Raw genomic sequence first — 19,323 nt, 5'->3', positions numbered from 1 at the left:
GATGTTTGCTAATAATTTTTGTACATGAGAGCCTAATTATTTAATAGAACTCCTTTATATTAATATTTATTGAATTAAATTTACATTTACTCATTTATTACCGGTACATCAACATTTATTTTCAGTGGGATTTTTTTTAATGACATATAACCAGACGTTGGGCAATAAAAAATACATGGAAAACATACCTGTTTGCAACATTCACTTATTTAAAACACAATCGTTTACAACATCCAATGATTTAGGTCATCCACGTTGACATCACCCATTTACAACACCTGTTTTAATACAATATATACATTACTTATACCTGATTAAAACAGGGCTATTTACCTCTTTTCAAGCCTACTCTCTCATTTCCAATATAGTAGGCCTCCCAGTCAACCATATACAAACCCATTTAAAATATTTTCGCACATTTACAACTTAATTACCTGTTTAAAACGTACTCACGATTTTACGACATACTCACCCATTTACAGCATACTAAAGCCTACCTATTAACAAAACATTTACCCGTTTAAAATGCACTTACCATTTTACAACACACTACAACATACCTGTTTACAGCATATTCACATTCTTACAACATACCCAGTTGAAGTACAACTAACCTGTTTCCTAACTAGTGACATACCAATTTACAACATACTCATTTAAAGTACAAAAATACTTGCCCATTAATGAGATACCCACCCATTTAAACCATATGCGCCCATTTATTTTGCTTTGTATTTAAGTAATTTAGAAGCATGCTTTGAGATCACTCAAGTTTAAGTAACCAATTGCTGGATTTATTGTCACCAAGGATCCATCGTCGGCCAAATTTTTTGCCGGCTAAGTGTGGATTTCCACGTCGTCAATGACGGAGGAATTCTCAAGTTATGGTCTGGCAAGATCTTTACTTTAGATATGTGTTATGGATTAATGTTACATTTAGTTTGATCCATGGGGTATGCTCCGTAGATTAAACGTGATATGATAGTTGTGATTCTGAAATCGGATTGCTCCACGCTAGGCATTTAACAAGAGAAGGTGATAAAGTGGATGCTCCTACTTGCGTCGAGTGGTTGAAAGGCTCTTGGTTATGGCCTTAGGATTAAGCCTAATGGCTTATGATGCTATTTAGTTGTACTTTAAAGACATTTAAAGCAGCTGGATTAAAGAAACATGTTATAGGCCTACAAAATATTCTGATACAGTCACCTGTACTCTCCTGGGGCATTTCAATAAACCGCTTTAAATCTTAATTCTAAAATAAGCCGATGAATGTTTAGGAAATCCGTTTGAGATTACTGTTCAAAGTGAATGACTTTATTTTATTTTGTTAACACTTCAAATTAAAAAAATGCTTATAAAAACCTTTAAGTTAGGCCTATTAATTTTTGTATATTCATTACAATGGAACAAATATGTTCTTAAGATTTTATTTTAAATAAATTATTTTAGAAATGTTTAAAGTAATTAGTTAATTTATACAGTCTGATAATAAATGCTCATTTATTTATCAGAGTTTTTTAGTGTGAATTCAATTAGAATGAAAAATATTTAAATTTTTACTTATCAAATAATATTTATGTTAAGCTCTCTCTTTTATGCGAAAGATTTGTATGATATGCCTGTAGGGGAATGATGATGTCATTGCATACTATGAGCATAATAATGCCATAGCATACCTATATATCTGCATAATGATGTCATATCACACCCATATATGAGCAATTTTGGTATTTTTGTTCATTTCTAAAATGAAGACGATGATCTAATCATTGAATTAAAAATGTTAAAAATAATATTACTTTCTATATATTACTTTATATATATAATATATATATATATGAAAGGAAATTTATCATCTTTTGTGCTAACAACATTTTTGTTTGCATAACTGTCATTTTGAAAGTGATCGCTGCGGTAATTTGATGAGGCAGTCGGTAGTTGTGAATGATACCTAATGGTTACTGAAATTGCCCGTAGCTAATAAGTTTTCAGTTCAATCGCGTTTGTTTCATTATTAAACCAGACATGTTAACTACCACTGTATTAGAATATTTTGTTCAAGGTTTTACGTTTGGAATATCACTTACAATTTTAAATATTATTTTTGGAAGAATTTAATTTTTTCCCATGGTTTTAAGTGAGATATTAGATTTTGTTTTATTCCCAGCTAAGTGAAATGGAGTTTCAGTATGAATTCTATCACTTTTTTCTAACATATTTTTATTGTGTAAATGCTGAAAATTATATCAGATGTAAGAAACTATTGTTTGCTTGATATTGAAAATGTTATTTCCCTCCCCTCTCCCTCAGATTTCTGTTTTGGTTTTTGTATTACAATATCATTCTTATAATTCATTAATGTTTCTCTAAAAGGATAAGGATATTGAGCTAACACACCTGAACAATAAAATTCAATTTTTATTTATTATATTATATTTTAAATTATAATTTTATATTTCAGTATATTTATTAATTTTTAGCTTCTAATTGGATATAATTTTTAGCTTCTAATTGGATATAATTTTTAGCTTTTAATTGAATATAATTTTGTAGCCAATTCTAAATAATACCATTTATCTATGCTTTACAGATTTTTAAATTGGGTTTTAATTAATTTAAGTTGTAAAATATGTTAATTGCTTTAATCTGTATCATTGGCTGATAACTTATAGGCCTATATGATCCTTTTGAATGTTTTAACTGAAAGTGCTGGGATTCTTCCAAACTTTACTACTTACTGTGTACTAGTATCTGTAATGTGTATCTAGAACTTTATGTAACTAAGAATTCTGCTTCCTATTTAAGCATCTCATGAGATAGAAAATTTGTTATTTACCTGACAGCTGTGCCTATACTATCCCACTGAAAGTTAAACAAAACACAATTTTGTTATTTCTAAGCTATTTTGCCAATTCCTTCGCACGTATCAAACGTAGGTTTATGGTTACCCAAGCCTCTAGGGGTGCCGGCGACATGTCAGGCGTAATTGAAATGTAAATCATATGTGAGGTTTCCATTGGCTGGTTTGTCTGAAGGGGAAGTTATTGCGAGACTTGGAAGAACGTAAGATGCAGAATTTAAAGGCCTCAGGTTTTCCGTCAATATATTCCCAAGGATTGAGATAAATTAAGGCTAGTGGCATTTGAAACACACTCATGTAATATAAAAAAAATCTACTTGTCATTTTCTTGTATGCTTGTGTAACTCTGTTCTACAATTTATTTATATTTCTACTGAACCTGTACAAAAGAGTACATTTTAAAACTGCAGTGCTTAGCTAAATTGATTTTCACAATTGTGTCATAATTGGCAAATAAATATAGAGGTGAAAATAACACCCAAGCATTATTTCTTAATAGTAAATTATTTTTATATCATTTGGTAAAAATAAATTAAATTTATTAGGATTTATCAAATCAGATTTTATACAGTATATATATTTGTTTAATCAAATGTTGCAGATAGACAAATCAATAAATATATGGAAGTTAGGAGCTTGTACTCATAAAGTCATGACGTTAGATTCGTTTGAGAAGGGGAAGAAAATTTAATCCCTATTTACTGCCAGGTGGCATGAGTGATCTACATGACGCAGGTTGAGGCAAGCAATTCGTATTATACCTTTTGAAATTTTGACATTTTCTCTGATAATGGGATATTAACACTGTTCATTTAGGTTCATTTTAGTTCATAGGGATCGTAACTTGCCTAAGTACACATTTATGGCAGAGATCATGGGGCATATATGCCATTATGTTACACCCTAGTAATTACTCTGTCCATTTACACTAGTGTATATATAAACTAATTTAACACCCAAAACTGCTATTAAACCCTTTTAAATGCACCTTAATTAATGTATTTGCCAACATTAGCTGCCTCGTCCTAGACACATTCGGACTAAGTGCTAATACCTTAAACCTTGGCAGCATTATGTACCTAAATCTTTGCCACAAGTAAACAAATTTTGAACCTAAAAACATGCAACCTTTAGAGACGAATTACTCTACGCTGTGCTGTACCTTTCAATGGCCTTTGGTCAGAAAAGGTTACATAACAAAAGAAGGCCGGTTTGGAGGAAAGCCGGTTGGATTAACTGCGAAGGCCTTTATTGTACAGGCTTTTCATGCTTTTATATTTAACTATTAATTCTCAGGATGTACGCCTTGGTATTCAAGACTAAAATAAACATATAACCTTGGATATCTTAATTCGTAACTTACCTTCGATACCAATTCACATTGCCTATTTTGATTCTTGTTTCCTTCATTCTCAAAACTTTTGTTAAGCCTGGTTTCCATGAAAATCGCTACACGCTATTGCTGACTCTTTTGGCGACGCTGATTGGTCAGTTGAATCTGGGAGCGCTCCTGATTGCGTTGGGACAGCTACGCAGTGCAAGGATTGCAGGGAAAACGCTCTAGCGATAGAGTAGTGATTGTATGGAAACAAAGCTTAATCCAAATTCATTAATCACGTGTACAGCTATCGTATGTATACTATAGCATTGAAGTACATACTAAATATCAAATTAAATAAATATGGGCGTTTTGATATTGATTGTCCATACAACACTCAATAAAATTGTTTTAGTGTGTTGCAATATTATTTCTCAGTATTACAGTACTTACAGCAATTTAAATGTAGATTAGTGTTGTATAATGTATCTAAAAATACCCATTAAACACTCTTAGATACTAGGGTTGTATTTAATCATCAAATACATTGAATCGTAAATTTCTTTGACAGTAAAGGCCAACTCAGACAGCGTCGGCCGACGCAGACCGACCCGATTTATCGTCGGGGACAGTCTTAAACAGTTGTGAGAAATATTAAACATGTTTAATATTCTACGATGCGACTGCCCCCGACGCAAACATCGCATCTGCGTTCAACTCACACAGACCCGACGCGACAAGAAATCGCGTCGGGCTACGTCAAACAACGCTGTCTTAGTTGGCCTTAACTCGTTCAATTTAGTGTTCATTTATTTTTACAAGAAAGAGTAAAATGTAATGAAATGGAATGCGATATAAAAATGAAATAAACAATTTTATCATATATCAAATGGTAGCATCAGCTGAATTGCATGATATAAAATCCCATTTTTTAACTATAGTGTTAAATAAATGATTATAATAATAATTATAGTGGTAGATTTTTAACAGCATAATTTTCTTTATGCACTTATTACATTATTATTGAAATTATCTGAAATTTATAGTTCTTTATAAAAATTAATAACGTGGCAGTCGTGTTTACTCTTACTTTTGTCCCATTAGATTATTTAAGGGATCTTTTTGTAATGGTAATATCTTTAAGTTGTCAGTTACTTCTCCTGTCATCTTTGTCTAAATATTTAGTAATGAATCAAGGAATTACAGAGTTAAAAAGGAAGTAAAATGTAGATCTGAGACTATAGAGGGCAGCATATTAGTAAATGAACATATCACAATTTATTTGATGTTCTTACAGATGGGTGAATTGTTTTTTTTTTTTTTTTGTGAATGCATGTTATTCCAATGGTTTATATTCACAGGCAATATATCTCTTGTTGAATTAAAAATAATATTTTGGGTTTATTTTAGAATCCAAACCAAAAACAGAAGAAAGCCTTAATCCAGATGATACAACAGGCAGTAAGTTCAAAACTTAATATTAATTCTTTGAGATACATGATCAATGTATGAATATTTAAATCTCCTCTTTCAGAAAATGTCATATGTTTGATTGGTTCAGAATTAAGATATTTCTTAATAATGATGTCCTATTTTAATGCGCATGTGTTTATCTCAGAGAGGTGCTTGTGGCATCATCATCTTCCTACATCAGTGGCTCTCCCTTTTTGCGATCAGCTAGGGATAGCCTTTGATTTACATAATGCTCACTTAAAGTTAGAATTTATAGTAGACCTACCTTGCTTACTTATATTACAAGTGTATCACAATTGTATCAAAGTTGCTTATGTGGGAGTCATCTAATTGTATTCATTTTGTATGCATACTGATGATACTGTATATTTTCATTATTGTTAAATGGCGCCCTCTCTAGAAATAACCATCACCAAATATATTCTGTCATGCTTTATTTGATTTTTTATTATTTGTTTCTGTTTGTTATTCTTATATTATATAGCCTGACACCAATTTTTACAACAGAGTTGTTTAATTCTTTCAGCCTCACCAAAATTTATAAAACAACTTAAGATGAGGAAAAAGACAAGAGTCAAGCCAAAAGGAGGCACAGTTCACATGAATTGCAAGGCAACTGGCCATCCGCGGCCAGATATATACTGGAAAAAAGATGGGAAAAACCTAACAGACGACGTGCTTGGAACAACAAAACGTGGTCCTTCCACTTTAAGCCTAACCAAGTTAAAAGCTGAAGACAGTGGTGTATATACATGTATCGTTTCAAATCGCAACGGGCAAATCAATGCCACTTATAAATTGGAAGTAGTTGGTAAGTCAAGGATTATGGAAAATATCAATGAAATTTAACTAAGTTTATTCTGATTTGTATTGTTTCCATTGATCTCTGAAGCTAAGGATAAGCCGTGCAACTGCACAGATTAGAAATAATTGGAGGAAAGCTATCATGGTGAACAGTCCAACCCATGCTAGTGTGGATTAATTACAGACTTAATTTTGATTGAGTTTTATATAGTGCATGACACAACAGATTCAACAGACTTCGCATATTGTAAATATAGATGTAATTCAATGTCACAAAAATTTAAATGATAGAGATATGATTGAACCAATCGCTTCTAATTACTTGGTGTCATTCACTAAAACTACAAATAGCTGCATCGTCATTGATTTCCCCAGTATGTTTCTTTTGCTTTTCCATAAATATTTCCTTTATTTTAATTTCCAACATTTATGTCTTTTTAGATCAGCCACCGATAGAAGTTCCCCGTCTGATTGACGAGTTGCCAGTGAATACTACCGTGAAGTACGGCGAAACAACCTCATTTCAATGCAAGGTTCAAAGTGAAATTGTCCCGCACATCCAGTGGCTGAAGCGTGTTGAGCAACATAATAAATTAAAAAACTCAAACACAACCATCGACATGGATGGCCAAGAATTTATTGTTCTCCCGCCGGGACAGATTGCTCCGCAAAGGGATGGCACGTACCTGAATAAGTTAACAATCATAAAAGCAACACAAGAGGATTCAGGGATGTATGTGTGTCTGGGTGCCAACACCATGGGATACAGCTTCAAAAGTGCCTTCTTAGAGGTATTGCCACCAGGTAGGCTATGCAAATCCACAGTCATGATCCTAATCCCTAATCGTAATCCCATATATCTTTGAACTTTATCTCCAGTTCTGATCCTGAAGTATGTTCCTAATCTTAATTACATTTTCTGATCTTATTGATCAAAATCCATGGCCCTTATTCTAATTCCAATCCCTGATCCCAGTACTTAATCCCAATTCCTGAAGCAAGCCCCGATCCCATTTGTATCTCAATTCTTGATCCTAATCCCTGATCTCAATCTCATAAAACAGCTCCACCAATGTCACAATTAAAAATTGTTTGAAATTATTTTTTGTATTTTTATCATGTAAAGTGCCTTTGAACACAAAGTATCTCAAATAGGGGGCTATATAAATATGGTAAATAAATAAAGCAAAAATGAGATAAAACTAAAGATCAGAATATCATTTTATTTTTTTGTGTACCATTGTTCATAGTCACGTTGTGTCTAGAGTACAGTAACACTGATATGTTGTTCTCTTCCATATAGGAGTGGGTAGTGATGGAAGCACTGGAACAACCACAAATCCTCAGCAAGTGAATGATGACGATGAATCTTTCCGGAGTACAATCCAATATGTAATATTTATCGCAATCCCATCAATAGTCGTCATTATATTTATTATTATGCTAATTATGTACTGCACGGGATGTCGGAAGTCATCTTCAAGGCCGCCCCCACAAGTTCGTCAACAGCAGCCATTAAATCAGCTAGGCCGTCAAGAACCTAATGAACACACTCCGCAAAATTTAAATAAACCATATTACCCAACACCGCCTCAGTCGCATGAAAGTTATCCAGTTGGGTTTGATAAAATTGTGAATCATTATCAGGATTTTCATCCGCCGACGACTTACTCGGATACATTAAATAGTAATGGAAGTTTATCAAGCAGTAGAATATACCATTATCCACATATGAATGTACATCAATGCTGAGGCCCATTGCATCAACAGTCACCTATTTTTGTATAGTTATACATGTATATAAGAGTAAAAAGTTTTACAAAAGTTGTATTCTATTGGTAGACCCATTTACAATAGTGTTTGTAACAATGTATACTGAAGTTTGGAAAGTTAGTGGGATATGATGAGAATGGGAGTTATGGTTTGGGGTGGTTAATGAGCATGATGTGGGGGTTATACCCACAGGGTTTAATGTTAAGGCCCAGAGAGGCTGTTACGTATATGTGTGTGTGTGTATATATATATGTATATGTATATATATATATATATATAAATGTATATATAAATGTGTATATAAAATGTATATGTATGTATGAAATTTAATTCCTGTGGTCTAGGGTATCTATTATTAAAGATATGTATTATAAAGTTAGGGTGTGTATTTATAGAGATCAACATTTGATCTCACCTTCTGGCAGAAATGGAAGGAGCTGCTAGCTGTGAAATATATAATGAATATATACCAATCAAAAGGCTAATCAAAGAATGAAACTTCAATCCATGAACTAGATTTTAAGTTTGTTAATTTGTTACACCATATATAGCAAGGGTAAATGGGAGGCTTTGTGCTCTATACTTAGTTTGAGGTTTAGGGAATGGGACAGTTCATGACATTGTCTAGGACATAGGGTTTGCAACCACAGGTCCACACTTATACATTGTATATCAGAAATCCAACTGGAATCTAACAAATCCAAACAGGAGTCAAATTACAAAATTAATGAATTACTACATTAGTATGCATAAAATATATATTTATTATCTGATACACTGTAAAACTTTGAGAATGATGTCATATATATATATGATATTATGCTGCATTATAATTTAAAAAGAAGTTGTGAGCAGTGTTTAGAAGCTCTGTGAACTCCCATTCATATATTTTATATAGGTGGTATGATGGCACAGTCTGATTGGAAAAACTTACAATATTGCGTTAGCTAATGGGAAGACAATGATAAATAATAATGATATAAAACATAATTAATTGCAGTTTTAAAACTGGACTTGTGTATCTGCATTTTGGTTTCCATATCATATTTTTGCAATTTTAACAGTTATCTTTTTATATGTACTGTAAGGGAGTTTTAAAAGTCATGTTGCATTGAAAGCATTGTAAAAGACACTTGATTTACTGATTATTAAAGCTAAAAGGAATTGCAAATGAATGTCAGGTGTTTGGAGTTTAACTCAACTATTTGGCATTATTAGTAGTGGTTTCGGTCTACTTAAAATCCTTCATTCAGATACTGAGTTTATAAATCGTAACCAATGAATGTATTATCAGGTTTCTTAATTTTCCTTCCAAAAAGAAATAGAACACTAAAGTTAGAAGTGGAGAGTTTTAGTCAAGAGTACTTTTATTTGGTTTTAAAAACCAATTTATTTAAGAAATTAAGCAAATTATTTTTATTTGATACAGTTAACTCTTTGATCAGTTATATGTATTTAAAATCTCCAAGATTTATTTTTTTATTTGATAACAAATTGTTTTAAATCTTGACTGTAAGTCTTGGTACTACAACACTGTTAATATAAATTTGTTTGTTTTAAAAAATATTCTATTAAGAAATGTAATGACAGTATTTAGTATTTTCTTTTTACATATTTTCAATAACTTGTGATTTACAGTATAGCATTTTTATTGTGGTCCATATCTTAATGGAGATTGGAAGAAAACTGGAGCAGAAGGATTATTGAGTTGAAGAAGTATATTATACTTTCAATTGTTTTTAAATTTCATTTAGTAAGGGTTTACTTTCAATAAAATATAAATTTTGTTTGTCCTAGATCATTCTTCTGCTGATGAAAACGACATCACATACGACTTTTGACCTCATGTAAATGATGTGTTCTAACAAAGATATCATTACTTATGTGAAAATGATGTTTGATATAATGTAGTATGCTTATGTATGGATCATTTAAAATACATAGAAGCATCTTTGTATATACAGTATGTGTATATACAAAGATACTTCTATGTATATACAGTATGTGTGCATGTGGTTGTGTGTTAACGGTGACCATAGACGTATTCTCTGTTATGACCTGCCCATATTATCAATTTTTATATGAAAAGTAAATGTGATTCACTCGTACAGTATATTATAGTGTGAAATTATGTTATTTGCTCATATGTGGGTGTTAGATGATTATGTCCATATAGAGTACTACAGTCGTGTCGTCACAACACCAGGTGGCGCCCTCTGGACGTTGGTTACCGTTCTATTACACCTGAATGACTTCATAATCTTAATGGTTTAGAATAGGCTTTCTGGAATAGGCATTTTAAAACCTTATAATTTACCATCAAAATGTACTAAAAATACAAAAAGCTCACATTATATTAGTTATCTAATACGCATTTAATCATCAATTAAAATTTACAAAGAAAAATTAAGATACATCCTAATAATTACGTTAGAAATTTAGATCAGTGGTTTGTCAGTGGAGACAATGGCGTTGGTTGAAAGTATTTTGTGTCGCCAAAAGCAACGGAGTAGTATCACATGGTATCGTGGCACAACATGTAGTACTCTATAAGGGCAAATCGAGAAAAACGTGATAGTGTGGACAGCGCTAGAGTGCAAAGTGGGTAATTAGCCTCCAAAATGGCCGCACATTTGCATGGCATGCTCGCACATGAGCATCTACGGGCCAGAATTGGCTGGACCAGCCTTAAGTTTTGTCCACACTACCAAGTTTAGTGTGACATATGTGATATGACACCATGTCAATATATGGATGTGATATGACATCATGCCCATATATGGATGTGATATGACACCATGTCAATATATAGATGTGATATGACATGTCCATATATGGATGTGATATGACATCATGCACATATATGGATGTGATATGACACCATGTCAATATATGGATGTGATATGACACCATGCCCATATATGGATGTGATATGACACCATGCCCATATATAGATGTGATATGACATGTCCATATATGGATGTGATTTAACATCATGCCCATATATTGATGTGATATGACATCATGCCCATATATTGATGTGATATGACATCATGCCCATATATGGATGTGATATGACATCATGCCCATATATGGATGTGATATGACCTCATGCCCATATATGGGTATAATACACAAATTTGTCACTTTAAAATTTGATTGTCACTATTGTGCGTTGTCACTGTGTTAGTTTTAAAATAACTGTGGTTAACTGCAACTCATCCATATTCAGATAAATTGGTATAAAAGGGCAAAAATCTATTATATTTCAACAGTTCTTTTTTTATTTACCAAAAATATTGTTTATAATTCACTTAAGTTTGTGTTATCAAAGAGAATATATAGATATTATTTGACATTTTTATAAGTTACTTAAACTCAATGCATTTTTAAATGGTTTTATGAGGTCTATAGTTGTTGGTAAAGTGAGTTGTGGAAATACAGCAACCATCATTACATATAAATAGCATTAGTTATTTTCAATTAACCTTGGTTTTTGTGAGGTTATTAAACATTTTATTGATAGCATGTGTTTATTGTTAACTTTAAAAAATAAAGACATTTTGTACAAAAGTATCACTGTTTAAGTGCTTCATTATTTACCTGTGGAAATGGGTTGTTATTTTAATGAATGATTAAATGAGAAGGGTACTAAGGAGCAACTGTAGTTATCAATATCATTTTAATTTATCATTGATAATTTGATTTGTTAAAAACAACAAAAACAGTCATTGACTGTGATATCCCAAAGCTGTATTTACATATCATCATTAATTTCTCATAGATTGTTATAATTGGTACTATAGGTACTGGGTTTGGACAGCAAAATTTTCTGCTTCTACCAATGAAATCCGACTTGAGTACAGTATTTTCAATTAGTAATACATTTTAATACAGCTTATCGTATTCAAAAATTACCAGAAACAACAGTAAACTGTTTTTTTTAAATTATATTTTATATGTAATATATATAGTAAAATCTGCCAATTACACACTTGATTTGAAGCAATGATGTCATAATCAATGATCGTTTTCAACTACAAAAACACTTAAGATTCAAAAATAAAATAAAATGCTACATCGGGTATTAGAAATATATTTATATATCTTTTAATATAATTAACATTTACTTATTTAAATCATACCCTAACCTCTAACAATTATTTGTTTACAATACAGTAAAACTAAATCTAAGTAATTAGTTACCTTCATGTCGGTCCAGAATAGCGCATCAAATGGCTTCTTTTCAAATTAAGAAGCGGAAAAAATGTCCAATTTCAACAAAAATGAAAGCTTTATCTTTGAACAGTGGTGGCCATTGAAACAGGGATTGTTGGTAGTGTAAACAAAGGTGTGTCGGATGATCAATGGAATTAAAACAATGGGATTCAGAAGTGTAAACAAAAGGTGTGTGAAATAGTCAATTAAGTTAAAACAATGGGATTCAGAAGGGTAAACAAAGGTGTCGGATGATCAATGGGATTGTTGGAGACGTGAACAATGGTTGTCAATGTTTCAAATTAGTTAATTCTTTTGTTTAATTAGTAAGTTTGTTTGGTAAGAACACATTACCAATACTAACGAACACATCACATCAGTCTTTGATCAACACATGACCAAAAAACAATGGGATATACCACACCTTAATTGGATTGGATTGGATTTATTCGGTGTAAACACCAAGGATAGCCCACGAAAGTCTAGAAGACTTACTTCCAGTGGGGTCCTTCTGGTGGTGATTGGGCAGTACACCGGGAGACAATCCCCTACTCTTTTCCGAAGAGTGTACTGCGTTCTTTAACATGCACATGGGCCATAATGCACAGGGGACCAACGGCTTAAACGTCTCATCCGAAAGACGGTGTGCTATTGTAACTTGTATTTCAGCCCTCTAGCTGAAACACAAGGAGGGGCAGCGATGGGAATTGAACCGGGGATCTAGAGATCTCCACAGTTCAGCGCACACACAGCGGCTACCACCAGATTAGCCGACTGAGCTAAGCTGCTCTCTAATGTCACTGTACTATTATAATTATTTATTTATAGGATACATCCACAAGATAAATGTCACCCTATTATAATAATTTATTAGGAAATGCACTTTTCCATTAGTGGCACACAATAGAAGTGCGTCTAAACAGTAAAAATACAGAAACATACATGAAATACACATACATCAGTACATACAAAATACAAAACCGCATACCCTATACAGTAACTGTACATGACTGCTCTCAAATGCAGACATACATACAAAAACACCCACCCACCGATCATGAAACATATCAGGTCTGAGACACACAGATACTCATAAAAAATAAATCAAATCTAATCTATTGACAAAATTTTCCGAAGACCCTATGATTCGACAAATTAATGAAACCGTTCGGATACGAGAACTAAACCCTGGATTGAATCAGAAAAAGGAATGAGGCATTTTACAAGTACCCAGAAAAATAACCGAACTATATAATATCTTCTCTCTTTTATTAACTTTTATTTACATAGCTTCTCGTCTGTGTGGTGTGTTATTCTTTCTTCGTTCCTTTTGTTGGTTTTCTTTTCTTTTGCTCTTCCAATGTCATTATCAAGGGTTAAGCTTTAGTATGCATGAGTAACTCTTTTAAAAGTCTGCATGCATTTAACGTACTTACTATGACGCCCAACGACAGATGGATAGCACAACACCCTACGGCCAAATTAAACAGATTGAGGAGATCCGGGAGAAAAAATATATATATATATTATATATTTATAGTGAGTACATTACAGTATATTATTATTATTCTATTAAGAGCCGAAATGGTTTATACTGTACAATATTTTTCCATAACTACAAAATGTCGCATATGGCCCTAACGGGAGTAGGCCTAGATACTTTAATGCAACAGATGTAACTTCTATTGCTTCAGAGCTATCAATGAATATTCAGTGAAATACGGTGATTTGGTGTATTGAATGATGACGTCACTTTTGCTTTCAAAACTTAAAAGTTAATAAAACAAAAGTGTGCAGGTATTCTATAGAGCATAAAAGCCTTATTTTTTGTTATTTTAATAAATAAAATGGTTCAGGGTTATCAGGGACTGAACAAATACGATGACTTGATGGAATGAATAATGGCTCGACTCTCATTTTCTTAACTTAATAAATTAGAAATATAAATATATAAAACGAAAAGAAATTCGAGTAGACGCCTCTGGCGTCATTTAATCTTTCTACGTATTTAGTGTATATTTAGGAGAAATTTAGGGAAAAGCATTCGATCAAGTACATCAGCATTAGTGTTTACTTTATGAATACGTAATATAATATCTGCAAAGATGAATTCATCCGGAAATACATTAGACCAAGAAGTTACTTACTTGGATATCAAAGAAATATTTAAGATATTTAAAGAAAGATCAAACTATAAAATAAATCCGTAAAATCAAAGCTCGAAAATTTTTAATCAAAATTAAAATAAAATAAAACGCCTTTTAGTAAAATACTTAACATGTAAATCAAGAAAGTATCAAACTGTAAAACAAACTTTAAAACTCATAACGAATCATAATATATAGAAATTATTAAATTTATTCCAAAAAAAGTTAGATAAAAGTTTTAAGATCAAAGCTACAATTACGAATCGAAAACTTAGTTAAATTCAAAACATGTAAATAAATTCAAATCTAATTCACTTAATGGTCGAAACTACATCAAGTAAAAAAAAAACTATCAAGCCAAACTTTAAATAAAAAATGTAAGCCAATTAAAAACTATGGAAATTTTTAAAAATACATAAACCGGTAAAATGTAAATAAGAAATACTTTAACAGATTACAAATGTAAAATGCATTAATCAACGAAATAACATTGTGAATCAGATAATAATAACCTATGAAAATCCACAATTAAATATCAAACATGTAGGCCTACACAATTAAACCAACAATATAACTTCAAATGTATACGTTAAAAACACTAATTTAAAAAAAAAATTAAAATTTAATCAAAATTATTTCAACAGGTGATGGTCGTATCATTTTAAGTAAACTACTTAAAGAACGTTACCATGATGATTGTAAAACTATTTGTTAGGCCCCTATTGCTCTCATACAACGTCAATACAAATTACAAGTTCAAATGCATACAAAGAAAAAACAAAAACGAGAGCAAGGCAACAACCATAAGCTCGCAAGATAAGAATCCTAAATATTTGAAACAAAACTAATTTTAATTTTTAACTACAATAAACATATTATGTATTGTATTTTAAGATGTAATGCATTTTGAACTTTGTAATCAATATTCTTTTGAATGTTACTGTATTTTATGACGTAATGTTTTTTAATCTGTTTGGCTTGTAATCAGATTAGACCCTTTTATTTAATTGCCCCATGTGGGATGAATAAAGATGTAGGCCTATTGTATTGTATAATACAATTCAATGAACTAGAAATGGTAATCAATAAATGTATAACATTAAGCTATTATCGGACTTACTCAAACCTCAAACACGCTGGATAGGTTTGGTTGCGATAAGTTTTTCTATTCTCTCGGTATAACATTTGGCGTGAACGAGCGCTAGCGTTCGGGTCGATATCAACTCATTGTTTCTTAGGCTGCATAACACGTTGCGTTGCCTTAGCCTCCGCATTAATCTTGGAGTCGGTGTAATCGGCTGTTGGTCTGTAGAAATTCATCCTGATAGAACTTATAACAGTATCTTGAGGATGAGAGAGCTGTCTTAAAGTACTTACAAACTAAACTGATACTCTTACCCCACATTTCTTCTAATAAATCAATTATGTTTTATTAGTATTAATTAGTGTACAATAATTAAGTAACTCATTGTATTGTATTTAAGTTGACAAAGTAAATAAATAAATATACACTAATGACCCATGACGTCAGTAACGTCTATTCGTAATTTTTTTCTTAATTCAATTTAAAATTGCTATAAGGCTTAACGCTATCCCCAACGAAACCAGGGGCGGTGGTGGGGGGGGGGGCGGCCCGGCCCCGCCCCCCCCCCCCGCTTTTTGGAGGTAAAAAAAAAGAAAGAAAGAAAAAGAAAAAAATGATAGCCCACAACGCCTCAAATGTTATTTTCGGGCGTCTACAACACAAATATTTCGCGGGCCGGACCCCCTAGGACATTGTTGTCTCGATCGGCCCAAATTTCGGCTCCCCTTTCGGCCCCCCCCCCTTTTCGACATCTCTGGATCCGCCCCTGGAAACGTTGATATAGAGTCTCTGTAATGTTATTGTGTTCAGTATTTATTACTCAATGATTGTTAACACACAAAAAAGTGACTTGCCCATCCTCTTTTCAAATGAATCCATCCACGAATTCGTCTACACTTTGTATTAGGCCTACATGATCAATCAAATCAGTTCTATTTCTATCTTTACATAACACAGCTAACCTCGCTCCAAACACAAAAGCATAATTATACGGCCCCAGATTATTATAGGCTTATTATCGCTAAACATTTCTTTCAATAGGCCTACTTCTTTAAAAACATCTCGATGTTCTCATTTGAATCAAGCAATACTTTTCTAGTTAATTTATAAAGATGTTCATCGTGCGTTTTATACATCTTTTCGCAATATTTGAAAAAAATTACAATTGGTTTCCACTATATATTCCATGTCATTTCCTAGTTCATTATGCTACAAACGCTGAATTAATTTCTCGTGCAATTCTTTAAGTTTCCATGCTTATATTTTTTCCTCGAATGACGATTGCCCAGGGAAAATAAACGAGCATTTCACCGCATTATAAAAAAAAATTATATACCCCGCTAATAATTTCACTCAGAAGTCTTGTGCCCGCAAATCTCTCGACTTTTCATTATTCGTCAGACGTAATCTTAATGCGCTTTGCTCATTGGTTAATTTCAATCTGACGTCTGCATGTATACAATTTGGTGTGAACGAGTGGATCAACTCTCTGTTTCTCAGGCGTGCATTTCAATCTGACGTCATATACCCGTACATGTATCGATTTTTCATTATTCGTCAGACGTAATCTTAATACGCTTCACTCATTGGTTAATTTCAATATGACGTCATGTACCCGTACATATATCAACTTCAATGTGCTTGAAACCGTTTTTTGAAAACCCCGCTATGCACCCATACACGATTCAACTTTGGAACAGAAAGGTCATCCAATGTAAGTTGTTTATTATTATTATTATTATTATTATTATTATTGTTATTGTTATTGTTATTGTTATTATTATTATTATTATTATTATTATTATTATTATTATTATTATTATTATTATTATTATTATTATTATTATCATCATCATTATCATTATCATTATATATTATCATTATTATTATAGCCGTAATCTAGGACAAGTAGGTTGTTCAGCGATACCGGTACCTGTTTTCATTATTAGGCCTATTATTATTGTTATTAATATTATTAGAGGTATGTTACCAGGCTAGTGATCTGTAGATCGTGGGTTCGAGTCCCACCCGAGAACAATTTGCGTGTTTTTTTTCGCAATTGTTTTCATACGTACTGAGTATTCAGTACATTTCTACGTCAGGTAGGGCAAAATTACACCTATACTTGATTCTCCTGACGGAAATCCAGTTATTGTCTATTCCATCACGAAAATAACAATTACTATCAACATTGCAGTACCCGCTGCTTACTTGGACTCATTCAAACTAGGCCTAAACTTAACCAATCCTTACAAGCAAGGGACTTCGACAAAATCCACAATTGGTCAATTACCCAAGGCGACTCACTTTCGAAAAAAAAAACGATAAAGAAGCTTAAACGTCTCACATGCAACAACAGTGAAACTTACAAAGCTGCTCTTCGCCTTGAGTTCAATGCTAAGACTGTAGTCAACCTCAGCAATCACAATCTGTCAACAGCTGAGAAATCAGTACTCGTCCTAGGCTTGAACTTTGCTATGGCACCTTCGACTATAGGGCCTACCGAAGGAAGAGATAGTCCAACGAGAAGAACCATCGCTAAATGGGATTGACAAGACCTTAGTAGACAACATCTGCAAGCAGATTTCTCAAATACTACGCAAGGACACCTAGACCAAAACCTAACCTCACCAAGGTTGAACGAGATGCATTGAAGAGCCTCAGGGCCGACTCTACTATCCATATTATACCAGCGCAGATAAGGGAAATGCAACGGTCGTCATGGATGTCGCTAAGTATAACGAGATCATGTAACTCTTGAACATCCTACGTATAGGAGGATCAAGAAGACCCGACGCAAACCACGGATCATCGACATGTAGAAATGTCAATGAACCTCATTAGCCACCTCGAGGGGGCGGGGGCAAAATCTGGAGGGCTCTGTCCCCTCCCCTCTTGGGTGGGGAGGGGGGGCAGCGCCACTGGAAAGGAGGGCCGCAAGCAAGTCGTTTGACTCGGCGCTTTCGAAGACACTGTACCACCAACTTCGACCTTCAGCATCCATATGCCCCAGACTATTTGGGCAAAAGAAAATCCACAAAACGGACATACCATTACGGCCCATCGTTTCTTCGAGCGGATCACCAACGTACCTCCTAGCCAAGTATTTTGCCCGGGTAGTGTATCCACTGGTATGCAACACTGGTCATCATGTCACCAACTCACAGCACTTCGTGAAGGTACGATCCAAGATGTTTACCTCCAACCAACGGACACCCTTGGTTCAGTGTCTGCTTCGACATCAAATCTTTATTCACAAAATGTACCGGTAAAAGAGGGTTGTCTCATAGCCAAATATCGTCTAGAAGGGGACCCTACTCTCAAAGAAAGAACAGCACTCAACCCAGGACAGAACTATTTTTACTGTGTTTACTTTCTACCAGTTTCAGATGGCATGACCAATTCTTTGAAGAAACAGAAGGCACGGCAATGGGATCGCTTTTATCTCCAGTCATTGCTAACATCTGAATTTGAACAGCTAGCTCTTCATTCTGCCCGACGACCAAAACTTTGGCTCCGATACGTCGATGACACATTCACCATTTGGCAGCAGTGGCGTATCCAAGGGGGGGGGTACAAAAAGTGTGCGCACGCCCCCCCCCCCACAAAAAGTGTGCGCCCCACCCCATTCCTCTTATACACATCT

The 19,323-nt window shown here is 33.4% G+C and overlaps 2 protein-coding genes across 6 annotated transcripts in view; both read left to right on the top strand.

Annotated features, from left to right (window-relative positions):
- LOC117121348 (fibroblast growth factor receptor-like 1) overlaps positions 1-8,451 on the top strand; it is a 61,082-nt gene extending 52,631 nt beyond the window's left edge. For 3 of the 4 annotated variants that reach the window (XM_033266512.1, XM_033266513.1, XM_033266511.1), the window contains exons 4-7: positions 5,589-5,639; positions 6,178-6,462; positions 6,897-7,259; positions 7,759-8,451. In XM_033266512.1, coding sequence (XP_033122403.1) covers positions 5,589-5,639; positions 6,178-6,462; positions 6,897-7,259; positions 7,759-8,207 — 1,148 coding nt within the window. In that variant the 3' untranslated portion in view covers positions 8,208-8,451. The remainder of the gene's footprint in view (positions 1-5,588; positions 5,640-6,177; positions 6,463-6,896; positions 7,260-7,758) is intronic. The other variant, XM_033266514.1, reaches the window with a different exon arrangement.
- Positions 8,452-13,885: 5,434 nt separating this feature from the next.
- Positions 13,886-19,323, top strand: part of LOC117121386 — a 12,196-nt gene continuing 6,758 nt past the window's right edge. The window contains exon 1 of one of the 2 annotated variants that reach the window (XM_033266579.1): positions 13,886-13,985. The gene's annotated coding sequence lies outside the window, so the exon portion shown is untranslated. Of the gene's footprint in view, positions 13,986-17,258; positions 17,392-19,323 lie in introns of those variants that run through there. The other variant, XM_033266580.1, reaches the window with a different exon arrangement.

Source organism: Anneissia japonica, unplaced genomic scaffold (assembly GCF_011630105.1).
Source record: "Anneissia japonica isolate Jap-2015-1 unplaced genomic scaffold, ASM1163010v1 scaffold21_len1647178_cov195, whole genome shotgun sequence".
Taxonomy (NCBI): Eukaryota; Metazoa; Echinodermata; class Crinoidea; order Comatulida; family Comatulidae; genus Anneissia; species Anneissia japonica.
This window is presented reverse-complemented; position numbering and strand designations above follow the sequence as displayed.